Below are 15,333 nucleotides of genomic sequence, written 5' to 3' on the forward strand. Positions count from 1 at the left end.
CTAGTGATCTACGGCCTTCTAGTCACTAGACCAACGAGGCTGTCTCATAAAACGAAATGTATCAGATATACGTTATAAATAAATATATTTATTTTCGGGTACACCTTTTATACAACAATCGATATAATAAAATCAAACTGTAATTAATATAGATAATATTTATTTTAATATACGAATACAATGCAAATAAAATTCTTCACTATGACACATACAATAAGGAATAGTTTAGCTCGCAACTGACGGCTCGTACTGAGCAGCTACGCGCTTGAATTCATTGGCCTTAGCGTTGTACTCTTTAGTGAAGGGGTGTTCAGGGTGTGAATCCAACAGCTGATCGAGGTAGCGAGATGATACCTGAAAAAATAATACTTATATTTCTTAGAGCGTAATTAAACAGTTAAACAAGTGTTTTACTTGAACTTCATTCAACCACTGTTCTAAATAATATATTCATTATTAAAGGAATAATTATGTTGTTGTGGAACAAGAATATGTTTGTATAATTCTCTCAATAGCAGAATGCTACGAAACCTTGTCAAAGTAAATAACGAAAAATAGTTTTCGAACGAAAGAGCGTTGGCACAGAAGTTCTAAGCAGAAATTATCCAACTCTGACAGACCAAAGTATCTATGAAGAAGTGATTATATCTTTTAATATATCTTTTCCACTCATTATTAATCTAATTACTATGATAATTATACAATCATAAATCTTTTAAAGTAACAAATTACGATCAAAAATTCACACAAACAAATGAGAGTAACAACAAATCCTGTCATACATGAGCAACGACAGTAACAGTTGAGTTTGAACAATGTGTCTAGACACAAATATAATTTTTTTTTAATACTGTAAAATGCACTTTATTTATACCACAACAAAGTACAGTATTATGAGTATTACACGAAAAAGCGATTATTATAAACCCTATTCATAGTTTGATAATATCATATCATCGTTGTTGAAATTAAAAAGTCACAAATGCTAATAACAAAACAAAGCCTTTCATTGAAAATATTGTTTAAAAAAGAAAATAAATAAAGTGTTGAGACAATTATATTACACTATTTAGTTAATAAAAAGAAGGCTATGTCCCCTATGATTGACTTTCCTATTGGATCAATATACCAATTAATTATATTATACTGAGTTTTACAAAATATATCTTTCTTTCTATGCCAAAACCCCAAGTATGGGCTCCTATGATAAATATAATAAGGCAAAGTTATGCTTACTTCAGGCGGCTTGCCGCTGTGAGCAGCCGTGACGGCCAGACCTAGGAGCAACTCAGGCTGTTGTGGAGCTCGAGCTTGAGCCTCTGTTAACATCTGCTCAGCTTCCTCCCACATGCCTGCAATAATGAAAATAAAAATAAGTCTAACACAGAGAAATGAAGAAAATCCACAATAAGATATAATGATTAATTGTTCAAGTACCTGCACCTATGAATCGTCAACTTACAGGATTATATTAAATGTAAAGCTAATACTGATTTTAACCGAGAATAACTGACAACAACCTAATATAATAAATACTTAAATTTCAAAGCAAATTTAAGAAAGAAGTGAACCTCTGGAAGCAGCTGCAGCAGCACCTACAGCTGCGGGTCCGGCGCCCAGAGCTCCGAGGCGTTCAGCCAATTCCATTATACTGTAGTGCGCATCTTGTACTCCAGGCCCACCCTAAAACAAATAATCAATGTAAGTATCTTAATAGATTAACAATAAATTATCAACAATTATAATTAATATCCAGGTAGGTCAAGATAGGAACTACAATCAATTTTATTTAACAGTCAATACTGCTCTACTGTAGTCAATATTGTGTGTGCACATATATTATGCTGAGTAGACTGATAGAGACAAAAGTAGATTGCTTGGTGAAATACACACAGATTAATATAATAGAACTTGAGTAGAATTCTCAGTTTGAGGGATGAGTGAGCCAGTATACAGACATAACATCATCCGTCCATCCATCAACATCATGATCATGATACTATCATATTGATTGAGTAAGGAAATTTCAATGCCATATCAGTGAAGGTCAAGTAACTCGTGCATCTATCAGCTTAAATATTGAAATACAAAAACATACCTGTGCCAAATTGAGCCAAGCCTGAGCTAATTGTGTAAGAGTGCTGTCATCTTCAATATCTTGCAATGCTTTCAGCTGCTTGCGAGCGAGGTCTGGTCGATTCATAGCCAACAGGCATTGTAAAGTGAATGCACGCAGCTCCAATGCCTCGGCTCCATGGAGGATTCTGAAATAAATTGATCAAAGAGTTAAGATTTGATCATTACAGATTTTAATCCAGATGTCCTCATATTAACATTCTTTTTATTTCACAATACATATTATACGATGCTGTAGTTTGTTTAGGAAAATAGGTACTACGAAATGTAAATGTAAATTTGCACACATAAACAGAGATCCCAGTTGTAATTAATTTGTTACGCAATATTTTTGCAATATGAGTAATTTATATTGTGGGTTTTATAATTTACATTGAATTCTATTACTAATGTTTAATATATTATTTATTAATTATATCAAATGTATTGTTTTTTAATGGACTTTATTTTGATACGTAATGGCTTAAATGTTTATTTCATTTCACAAATAAATGAATACAATTTTATGTAAATAAAAAAATATCATTTTAATTTCAACAAATATTACCGTATTATAGTATTTAACAATTGCTTGTTAAATATAACAGTAAAACAATACTGTCAAACAAGAAATGACATAATTTTATCATCAATTTGGATTAAAAAAAAAATATGCAATTTCATGTAGTCACTTACTTTAAGGCAGCTTCATAGTTTTCTTCGTGATAGTATATGGTAGCAGCGACAATTAAAAATACTTCATTAGTAAGCTCAGTTCCCTTAGCAACCTGTAAGTGTGTATATAAAACAATAATTAGTAATATATATTAAAATTTCTAGGATGCATAATGTACCAAATATTATAAACGCAAAACTGTTTGTTACACTTTAATGTCTTAACTACTCAACTAATCATTTTTTATAAACACTCTGTATGTGGTAGTGAAAGTCTAAGGGTGGAGCTAGAGATGGTGATTGGTGTCTAGTATTATTATAAACTGTTCTGCTTTAGCTTATTGAGATATGGAGAAATGCTCTATTTTTAAATTTGGTTTTCATCAAGATGTCATGGTGAATTGTCCTGGATACAAATATTACTTGGTGGTAGGGCTTTGTACAAGCCCGTCTGGGTAGGTACCACCCACTCATCAGATATTCTACCGCCAAGTATCAGTACTCTGTATTGTTGTGTTCCGGTTAGAAGGGTGAGTGAGCCAGTGTAATCACAGGCACAAGGGACATAACATCTTAGTTCCCAAGGTTGGTGCTGCATAGGTGATGTAAGGAATGGTTAATATTTCTTACAGCACCTTTGTCTATGGGTGGTGGTGACCATTTACCATCAGGTGGCCCATATGCTCGTTCGCCAACCAATGCCATAAAAAAAAATAAAAAAATGCTATATGAATATTTGGACCAAATATGCAACATTAAAATATGTTTACTTATGACTTACTTACTTACTTAGAAGCAAGGTTATATATCTTTGAAATGAATTATTATTATTTATATTTTTAATATATTTGTAGCAGCAGTATTTTTAATATATTAAATTTATATTTATTTAACAATAAATGGTTCAAATTTTGCCCAAGTTTCAGTAGCACTTTTTATATGCAATTGTTTTGATAATTAATGTAGTGCTCAGCCGTGAAGGAAAACATTGTATCTTGCATGTGTCAGATGAAAATAATCCATGTGTACACAACAATCCACACATTTACATGGATCAGTGTGTTGAAAGTAGCTTATAACCATATTTTCAATCAGTGAGGAGGCTTAAAGCCGACCTCTGGGACATTAATAGGATATTACTTAATTTAAACAATAGTAACAAAACTTACCCTAGTGTCAATGTCAGCCACAATGGCTGGCTTATTAGCATCAGGAGACAAGTATTCCACTAAGCTTTTAAGAGGTTGTAGCATCGGGTCGGCACTTCTAAGTTCTTGAAGTACAATTCTGAAGTTACCTTGGGCAATGTAAGATCTATAGAGTAAAGAATCTCTTTGTAGAGATACCATGGGAGAAGAAGGCTGAAAGTGATAAAAGTTGAAGTTAAGGCAAAAATATTAAAATTCTCCTAAGCATTCGATATTGGCACTTTAGTTGTCAATATTGTTTAATTTTACAGTTTTAAATCTGTAATAATTAACTCACGTTCACATTTTGTGCCTCGTTGATGGCTTGTTGATAGTTTCCAACATAAAAAGCATTTTTAACATCGAAAAGTTCATCAACGTCCTGCTGCTGACGTGCCATCTTGACAAAAAATGTCAATTGTCACTTTGCGACAATGACGGCTAGATTACCAGTTCAAAAACACTGCAAAATTATGAATTAAATGTTATTGAAAAAAATATTGAATGGTTTAAAAATATACTATCGATTCAACTAAATAAAAATCTATTTTTCATTAAAATTAAAGTATATAGAAATATAAAATATATACTTTTCATTTTGTATTTAAAAAAGTAATCTCCTTTTTTGTTCTTTATTAATTTGTACAAACTTTTTGAATAAAACATGCGTCTCACCTTTTCGTATGCTTCAATGAATGTTTTGTGTATAATTCAAAATCCAAATTATGATCGATTGTTAAGAAGACAAGATAAAAAGAAGGTAAGGTGCGATTAAAATACAACTAGTATTTTTATTATTATAACATTCTTTAGAAAGTTCTCTTATCTCTGTAGCGTTCAATGGACAATACAACGCTTTTCAATGATTTTGTTTCAAAAGGTAAGGTAAGTTCCAATTTTTTGCAGGAACAATAAAACCTTCCACAAACTCAGGTATATAAATATTAAGGTGCGCAATTGCTAAGCAAAATTACGCAGTTGTTATATACGAATCAAAATATGAATTCCTTATTGACAAAAACATAAATATTTTAGAAAAATTAAAATAAATTATACTCAGGACTAGTTCGTGAAAATTACTTGTTGTTAGAACTTAGTGCAAGTCTGTCTGAGTAGGTATAACCCACTCATTTTTTGCCGTCAAGCACTTAATATTTTTGCATTCCGCTTTGAAAGCTGAGTGTGCTGTGTAATGATACGTACAAGGGGCATAACATCTTCGTGCTCAAGGTGGGTAGAGCATTGGCGTTGCAAGGGATGGTTGCATGGCCAAATCGCATAGTACCTAATAAGAAATGTTTTTGATAAACAGTTATGAATCCTTGTATATGCATTAGCAATCTATCTTACTATAAATAAAAACATTTTTTTAAATTTAAAACTGCATTATATAATATGCAAGATATTTATGTGACAGTATCATCATGACGGATATACTATATAAAATTTTTCGTATGCCAATATAAATCACTCTTGCAATCGTTAGACGACACCACAAAGCTTTATCGCTATTGCTAACAACTGTCATTCTAATCAAGTTACATTTTAACTAAGTGATTTCCGACACACTGGCCAATATTACGACGTCTATCTTATCTTAAAAGCAATATAACTTATAGCAGGTAACCATTAAAAAAAACTTAAGCCGTGAACAAATGCAGCGCTTAATTGCTGAAATCAGTCTTAAGGCATTCCTAATTTTATGATTTTATTGTACTTTGTATCATTAAAATGAGTTAGTAGATATCGTTGACACGTAGGTACAATAGTAGATATATGCATTTTGTGTGTTTACGATAATGTTACATTGTTATAACTACTCAATGCAAAAAAAATGTTTAGGTTTTTTTAAGTCACATAAATACTACGCAGTTTTTAATGGTATGATTGATTCTGATAACTATATTCAAAGAAAATAAGTAAGCTTAATTAGGTCTTTGTGACAATATATTGTTTACTTAATGTTTCATAACAAATAAAATTTTAAACACATGTAATAATCCTTAAAAAACGAAATACATATCTCAAAACCAAACAATAAAGTAGGCACAAAAAGTCGGACAAGCTACCCAAATTTAATTCAGTTGACGACGTTTCTGTGAATCGACTTTCAATTTACTTTTAAACCCCACAATACACCGAGACGTTTATGAAAACGTCACAACGAAACTTAACCGTCGAGAAAATTATAACCGCCGTATGCAGGCCCGGTGCAGCGACAGATGTTCGGGCCCTGTGAAAGGTCTCTCAAGGTACCTTTGTACCTTGGGGTCATTGGCTTGAATGAATTTTTGCAGCGCAAAATCTTATCGGAACTCACCCAATAATGGGGTAAGATTTATGCGGTGGGAAAGATATTTGATTTAATTTTATTTTAGTAGCCTAACGAAGTGAATTTACTGGGTCGATTTTGATCTGGACGATATCGGTTCTGGATTTAAATGCGAAATTTGAATATACTATTCATTTTCAATAACTTGTTACGTATATGTATTCCTCCATGTATACAGAATAATATTATTTAATGTGAATTTTCTAGAAAGGATGACACAATTTCATATTTTTTTCATAAAGAAACTAAGTTGCTATTATAAATATAACATACAAACTACATATATAACTAACAAATATTTATATTTATTATTAAAATAATTTATGAGTTGCTAACTTTGTATATATATATAATTAACTAATTGTACGTAAAGTAAGTGTAACGAATTATTATATCAATATCGTGTACTTTATTTTTACAAGTCTCGAACCTATACTTCGATAAAATTAGTATTTTAATGTTAAATTTCCTTAAATTTTTGTTATAACACCAAACAATTGTCCGATGTAGTGCAAAGTTCACTGAACTCTACAAGTGCTGACCCTTTTCCATCACAACCCTTATGACGGGCTCCACTCTCGCTGAGACATCGAGGAAGTTTCACAGGGAAGTAAATCTTCCATTTCACTTCCTCTTGCAAAATCACAATATCTTCATCCTTGTCATTTGTTCGCGAAAACTCAACCGATAGCCTCAAATGAGCCTACTGTTATTAAGGAATCTTTTGTGTTTTTCGAAATTGAAAGTTCTTTGATCCCATCGTAGGCTGACATAAATTCTCCGTAGCGATTAAATGATTACGTTTCAGTTGTTTTGATGAAAAGTTGAACCAAATTAATGACGCGAGTTTATTCTGCTGCAGGAAAAGTTTAGCGTTTAATCATAGGGCAAGAAGGTATGAAGAATTACCAAAATATATAACTTCCGATTACTTTTTAACTTCTCCTTAATACGTAAAAGTAAAATATTATTACTTCAAGGTAACTCGAAGCTTCATACGCAGTGACAAATGACAATTTGTTGTTTCATTGTTATTTATAAATTACGCTGTGATAAATAGTTCGATCGGATTATTTATACTTTCTTTATGTAAGGAAACAAATTAAAATCATTTTTTAATAAATGTAATACTATAAATATAAAAAATGCATGTATTTTACTAAATTATATATCCACCAAATAGGGCTATATTCAACCCCCAGAAAATAATGTAGGTATGTATGTGTATGTATATACATAAATTAGTTATCAGGAGTAATTTCGAGCGCCAGTGTAAAAATAAAAATAAAAAGGGTAAAATATATTATTTTTGAATAAATTAAACCATGTGATTTTATTTTTTCTATGATGTACGTAAAGCAGTCGAAACGTCAAATTGTTTAATAAGCAACAGAAAGTATTCTCAAAAAAGGGATTCATCATTTATATTTTCATACCGGAACCGAGCTTCCGATATAAAAAAAAATCGTAAATAAAAACCGAAGAAACTACGGAAACTTTTCGATGCTCCAAAATTGATTCTCCATACAGAACTTGTCTGCGCGCACATCCGCTCCGCTTAGCGCTCACAGTGCGCCGCAAAAAAAAATGCTCACCGGCACAATAGTCCGTCTCGCATCTGCTATCCGGCGTTTTATAAGCAGATGTTCTTAAAGGGGCCAAGAAAAAAATCAGTACCTGCGTACTTTTGTATTACGTATTGTTGTCCCGCCGTGTACTTATTCCTGAACTTGAGTTGCGCGGAGGGTGACAAAGTCGGCGATCGGGATATTCTCACGCATCGAATAACCCCCTTAATTTGAAGTTTGTACTGTCTGTTTAAGGAAATTCTACCGTCGTAATTTGCGTTAATAATAATTAATTAGGTGTTAAGAAATATAGGGTACAAATATATTTGAGAAAAAATACCGATTAATTATCAAGCACTGACAAGCCTTCGCTTTAAGGTGTTTATATACATTATGGGTTTTTATAGCTTTATAAATGTTCTGTTAACGTATATTTTGTGGCTTATAAAATTTGTCATACTTGTTGTGCAATATGCAATGCTTCCTTCGAAACACAGAATTGATATATGTAGAATGTTTTGTTTTATTAATCGGTGATACATATGTACTTTAACATCCCATAGAAGACAAACTTACTCTACGACCATATGCTTGATCTAATCTTGATCTAAATCTGAGCTTGATCTAAATCTATATTGTTGTTTACATACTAAGCTTGAACGTATATTAAGATACTATGTATGTATATGCTTTTAATTATGTCAAGTGTCTATTCTAACGCTTGGACACCCCACAGCACCGACTTTGAACTAAAAATCTATGGATCTTCCATCTCTTGTACTTCTGTACAATGAGATATTTCGTAATTGTGTTGCTTGTTCGTATGTTCCATGTACCTCGAGATTGTCGTCTTGTAAATAAACGTTACGAAGCTCTTTGTATTTGTGAGTTGAGCGTCACCTTGTCTAGGTAAGATTTGTATTCTTCATAGCATTATTGCATGACAAAAATGTCGAAAAAAGACAGACAAAAAGACTATTATCCTTCAAATGCTTATAAAATTTCAGTGATGTCTGCGCCATAAGTATTTATCGTAAGCATTACCTACTTAAATAAGGGTTAAAATAGTGTACCAGTCCGACGATAATCATTTGTTGTATAACAGTTCTAGGTCAAGATTATCTGCGATTTTAGACAGGGTTTTTTTATCTAGTACATCTGATGAAGCTAGGGCATGATAATGAGTATCACCGAATTTCAGACACGGCAGTCAATTTAAAATCAAGCCAATTTCAAAGTCACCGATCAGATGATCATGTGCACAAGTATGTGCCACAAACACGTCTATTCCCTCACTCCAATGAAATGGCAATTTCACGTATCCGTATGACCAATGATGTAATGTGCTCTCCGACACAGCCTTATAATCTAGCCACTGTAGCCTATTCCAATCGAACCCTAGATTTACGTATTCCATGCGTTCTCCTAATAACTCAGCTATACAATTTATGATTAACATATCTTTATTTATAATACAACATAATTCAAATAACTATTTATATCCACTTTAATTTTACTTCCTAAATTTCGATAACAGCTTCGTCGACATTCAAAAAGCCCGCGACCAATGATATCGCTTCAATTCGATGTCAAATGTTGTTTATTTTGCTTTTGTCCACTTTTGATTGGAATAGACTATAGAAATATGTATGTACTCGAAAAATAATTTAGAATATTTAATAAGGATACCGCTTTAATTGTGTTTATTTAATTCGACAATCTACTGGTATAAATTTAATATCCGAAAATCCTTTAACCTTGACTAAAATTGACTTATTTATTTAATTTATATTAAGAAAACCATAAGTAATTAATTTTATTTTTATAACGTTAATTCTGTTCAATCTTTCGGTAATGTTTATATTCTTTAGCAATATTTCATAATTGAATAATATAAGGGTTGTTATAATAAAAAAAATGAAAAGTTAAATGGTAGTAGAGCTTCGTGCAAGCCCGCCTGAGTAGGTACCACCCACCCATCAGATACTCTACCGCCAAACAAAAGTAGGTACTCAGTATTGTTGTGTGCCGGTTTGAAGGGTGACATAACAACTTAGTTCCCAAGGTTGGTGGCGCATTCGCGATGTAAGGAATGGTTAATATTTCTTACAGCGCCATTTTCTATGGGCGATGGTGACCACATACCATAAGGTGGCCCATATGCTCATTCGCCAACCTATACAATATATAAAAAAAGAGTTCTAAAAAAATGTTAATTAAGAAAATATGTGGAAGTAAGAAAAAAAAGAAATGACATTTTAAACTAAATTCAGTTTAGAGCTAAAACGATTTAATGTTGACCTGTTTTTTATTGATTTTTTTAAATTTATCGTATTAAATCTCCATACCAATATATTTTAATCTACACTAAGTATTATTAAATTTTACACAAACTATTATTCTATCTTTGTAAAAACTACAAGTACCTCAAATTTATGGGTTTTTTCAAAGATAAATCTTTAAATATAACAATAAAAGTAATAAACTTACCTAACTAATTCGTCCTCACTCCCTAGTTAGTGACTCCGATTCAGGTACCTACTTAAGTATTTAAAATTCGCCAAATAAAAAAACTGATTCGTTCTTGTTTGTTAAAGTACCCTGCTTTAAACCGGGTCTAATTATAATATGTTTTAAAGAACCCTTTCCTCCGTCGTGTGCACTGTTAATAATAAATCTTTATGTGGAAAATGGATTTCAATGTTGTATTTTTGAACTTTTAACAAATATGTTACGAATTTTTTATTGAGATTATAATAAACATTACATCAATTCATGTAATACTTTATAAACACAATTGAATGATCATCTAAAAAAACTATGGACTAAACTACTGTACTAACAGTATTTAAAACGGGATATTTACCATGTTAAATAAACTTATATAAACTACTGTAGTTGTAAAACGTAACTGATATTATTCATAGGAAAGGTCTTAAAAACCAACCGTAACTACAACAGCAACTGTGAGTTAATCTTTTGATGTGACTTATTTTGATACTAAAATAGAATATTTTTGATATATTTAGAATAATATATCCAAAAAATGTACCCTGCACCCAATGTATGGGGTCATCCTCCTCGTGGGAAGCCAGTTGTCAAGCTGGTCTAATTTGACAAATCAATCAGATGAGACTAATTCTAAGATTAACAAACTGCATCAGCCAAACGTATACTCAGAACTCCTCTCAATGTACCCTGATCAAAACTTTATGATCAGCGTACATTGATGTGCTGCTCAAATTCCCAATTTAGTAATATTTATAGATAGTAATGTATCCTTTAATCACTACTATAGTTCGAAACTTCTAAGATGCTAGGATCAAATATAGGAACTTATGAGGGTTCAGAATAAACACTTTCTTAGTCGACGTAATTATTATGCATTTTTAATTTGTAAACAATTTTACAGATTGTGGAAATTCGTTGAGAGATTAGAATTAATTTAACAGCTTTAAGCACTTCTAAAACTCCGTTAAATCAATGCCAATCCAAACCAGATCCTTTACAAGATGTGCATATTAAAATTACTTAAAAAAATCCACGTATACTAATTGGGACTAATCTGAACATGATTCAAATCCGTTAAAACAAGTATTAAAGTTATGTAAAAGTGTACCCTTAAAGATTTTTATGAATGCTAATTGTCTCCCGTGGATTTAACCTCGTTTTAGGGGTTGGTCGCCAGTTCATGGACATAAAAAGTAACCGATGTTCATCCTTGAACTTCAAGCTTGCTCTATACCAAATTACATCAAATTCGGCTCAGTGAATTGGCCGTGAAAGTGTAACAGACGGACAGAGTACCTTCGTATTTATAATATTAAAGCATAGAGTATAGTATAAAGTACATATATTACAGTATAGATTATAAATAGATAGAGACTACTTTATATACATTAGAACTACGACCGACCCAATAACACGTGGGTGAAAACTACTGGGTATAGATTTTTTTTTATCTGACAGCTATATCACTAAACGATATTTTCTAAGTTTAAATTAATATTTGTTCATTAAAATCTGTGACGATCCCACTGATATGAAATAATTCATTTTAAAATATTAATTTATTATCACCGGCACTGATGGTTAAACTTAATGAATATGTAAATAATAATAAAAAGTAAAATAATAACTTAACTTCTAAACAATCATTGTTGTGTTTCATTGTAAAGAAAGAGCGTGCCATTTCATTTTTGTGTACAGTGGACCTTTGAAGGGCAGGGAAGTGTATCATAAGGCCATAGCCTATTTGCGTATATTTTTTCATAAAAGAAATTAAAATAATTAACACATTTAAAAAAGGAACCCTTCATCATCATCATTTTCATTTTTAATAATATTTATTAGCACGGTGTTTAACTGTGCTAGGTACGATTTTTTTAACATGCTGCTTTATTCTTAATTCAAATGTTCTTTACATCTGTAATGACATAACACCTCATTTTATAGTTACAATAGTAATTTGTTAAAACTGTGATTTTAAATGTGTTAAGTGGAAAATGTAATTCTTGAAAAATGTGCTAAATAAGTTCATTTGAATATTATCTTTATTTAAAGCGCAAAGCTAAGTATATGCTACTGACATACATAGCTGCAATTATCATATTGTTTTATCTCGTTAGCTCAGCTACGTTTTCGCTTGCGCGCTGAGGGGACAGCGAACGTTACCGGCAATAACCTTCTATGTTTTCAACAATAGCAAGTAATACATATACATCTATACATATATATAAAAAAATAAGAGCACTACTATACTGACTATGTGTTAAAAAAGGCGTGTATTTATAATAAATAAATATACGCCTTTTTTAACACTTTTTTGTTACTATATAATTAATATATTAATTGATTTGATTATTTAATTTCCATACAAAATATATACGATGAATTGAATGTAATTATATTGTATTTATTATAGTAAGAACCTGTAAATTTCCCAGTGCTTTGATTAGGTCAACTTTTATTTTAAGGTTTGAGATTATTTTACTACTTTACATGGGAACAGGACTTTGCAAAAGCCCCTGGGTAAGTACCACCCATTCCTAATATATTCTATCGCAATAAGCAATACTTGGTATTTTTTATTCCATTTTGAAGGATGAGTGAGCCATTGTAACTAAATACTCATAACACCTTAATTCCTAAGGTTGGTGGCAAATTGTGAATAATTATTACAGCTGAATGTATATGGGCGATGGTGAACATTTACTATCAGATAGCACATTCCGTCTAGACAGTTAGATCGCCTACCGACGTAATAAAATAAACATGCTGCTGCAATGCAGGGTAGTCTATACGAATATGGCAGACTTCCATCCACAAATTTTCTTATGATGTTGGGCTTTACCGTCGAGCACGGGATTAATTATAAAAATAAATAAATAACATGAAAATTAATCAATGGTGATCGCAGGGACTAGAACCTGCTGATCATCGGCTAAGATTAAAGTATTCTAACCACTGGGCCAAAAACGCCGATGTGCCAGGAACTAAAGAGTTCTAGCCATCGGGCATGAATTAGAATAGATAGAATATAAAAAGAAAGATATTGACTTTTCAACAGCTCTACCATGATTTGCTGACTCTGAAATACGATTCCTTGACTCGAAACGAGTTTTTTTGTTACATATCTGTTACCAATATGTGATAATTGAGAGAGTTCTAGCCTTTGGTAGTGATAATTATAATTTTAAACCATTGATTTATATTTTTCCATTTATTTAACAGCTCTACCATGATCTGCTGGCAGAAAAATATTTGTTTTGAACTCATAACAAGTTTTAAATGATATTTATCACAATGATCTATCAGAAACAAAAAAGTTCCTGCTTTTAAAAATGTTTTCAAACGATTAAAACGGTTTTTCTCGACTTTTTGTGTTCCTACTATTTTTTTTATTTTTCGATGATTTTCTCCCTAAAAATGCCTGAACTATTTCTAAAAAGTATCAGGAACTGTAGAATTCAGCTGTATGCCCTAAGATATCCTATTTATTTTTGATCTGCTGTGATATGATCTGCCACGGGAAGTTAGTAGATCATTTCGTCGATTAATTTTTTTTAGGTAAAAACGTCAGAACTATTTCTAAAGACTATCAGGAACTATAGAACTCTTCTGCATGCTAACAGAACTCACATTTAATTTTGATCTACTGGACAATGATCTGCTAAGTTCACACACATGAAGAACCGGCAAGAAACTCAGAGAAAGTAGTTACTCTTTCAAATTAGTTATTCTTTCAACATTTAAAAATACGAAGTCATGTAAGTTAAATTCAATAATGTATGTAATATATCCTGCCTGGAAGTCAACCAGTATATGTTTTAATTTATAAGTAACATACATAAATACCATAAAACTTTCATAGTACTAGTAATGTGGATTTTAATTTTAAATATTTTCAATAATTATTTTCATGAATCTGATATTACATCATTCCTTACAATTTTAAATTGGAATACATATTTATTTTTTTATAATATTGATTGTAGAAAACATTAAATCAACTCATAAAATATCTTAATATGAGTTGGCAAGCCTGTCCAGATTCAATCGTTAGAATGCGCCTGTTTGACTGTCTCTCTCTTTTCCATTTCAAAGAACAATTAGTTTTTGCACCCTGTGCACTGTACTGTGCACTGTTTCTTCTGCATATCAATGACTTGTTGCAAATCAGGAACATTCACTGCTATGCAGACGACAGCACCGTAGACACCTCATACACCGGCCGTGCTAATATTTCTCGGGAAAACGTCGAAGAAAACCGGAACAAACTTGTGTCGGAAATCGAGTCTTCTTTAAACAAAGTCTCGAACTGGGGCCGGCTAAACCTAGTCCATTTAAACCCCAAAAAAACACAAGTTTGCGCGTTAACCGCCAAAAAAACACCATTCGTCGTATCTCTACGATTTGAGAACATTCCGATAGCCGCCACAGCTAGTATCGGAATACTTGGCGTTGATATTTCGAGCCTCGTTCAGTTCCGCGGTCAATTGGAAGGCAAAGCCAAATGGCATCAAAAAAGCTTGAAGTGCTCAGCAAGGCAAGACAGTATTTTACGTCGGCCCATCGCCTAAGACTATACAAGGCGCAAATTCGACCTCAGATGGAGCACTGCTCTCACCTCTGGGCGAGTGCTCCCCAGTACCAGCTCCTTCCATTTGACCGTATCCAACGTAGAGCAGCTTGAATTATCGACGATCAAGCCCTTTCTGATCTGCTCGATGCTTTGGCTCTGCGTAGAGATGTTGGATCACTCTGCATCTTCTACTGAATTTTCCACGGGGAATGTTCCGAGAAATTGTTTGGATTAATCCCGGCAGCTGAATTTCACCTTCGGACATCTCATCAAAATTCTAAATTTCACCCGCACCACTTAGATGTCCGAAAATCCACAACATCCCGATTTTTAAGGCATTTTCTGCCTCGCACAACCACTCTGTAGAAGCAA

At 32.3% G+C, this 15,333-nt stretch overlaps 1 protein-coding gene across 1 annotated transcript; it reads right to left on the minus strand.

Annotated features, from left to right (window-relative positions):
- Nucleotides 1-113: 113 nt before the first annotated feature.
- LOC113398583 (coatomer subunit epsilon) lies at nt 114-4,395 on the minus strand. Its single transcript, XM_026637385.2, has 7 exons — nt 4,276-4,395; nt 3,960-4,151; nt 2,812-2,903; nt 2,099-2,264; nt 1,572-1,683; nt 1,237-1,352; nt 114-354 (listed from the first exon to the last, which is right to left on the minus strand). Exons 1-7 carry the CDS (start codon nt 4,375-4,377, stop codon nt 226-228), a joined length of 909 nt encoding a protein of 302 aa, XP_026493170.2. The 5' UTR covers nt 4,378-4,395; the 3' UTR covers nt 114-225.
- Between the last annotated feature and the right edge of the window lie 10,938 nt (nt 4,396-15,333).

The sequence above is a fragment of the Vanessa tameamea genome, chromosome 14 (assembly GCF_037043105.1).
Source record: "Vanessa tameamea isolate UH-Manoa-2023 chromosome 14, ilVanTame1 primary haplotype, whole genome shotgun sequence".
Lineage (NCBI taxonomy): Eukaryota > Metazoa > Arthropoda > Insecta > Lepidoptera > Nymphalidae > Vanessa > Vanessa tameamea.

Coding starts and splice junctions, on each gene's coding strand:
- LOC113398583 (XM_026637385.2), bottom strand. CDS start 4,377: ATGGCACGTCAGCAGCAGGACGTTGATGAACTTTTCGATGTTAAAAAT. Junction 1,353..1,571: donor TGCTGCAGCTGCTTCCAGAG/GTTCACTTCTTT, acceptor TCATTATTGCAG/GCATGTGGGAGGAAGCTGAG. Junction 355..1,236: donor ACAGCGGCAAGCCGCCTGAA/GTAAGCATAACT, acceptor TTATTTTTTCAG/GTATCATCTCGCTACCTCGA.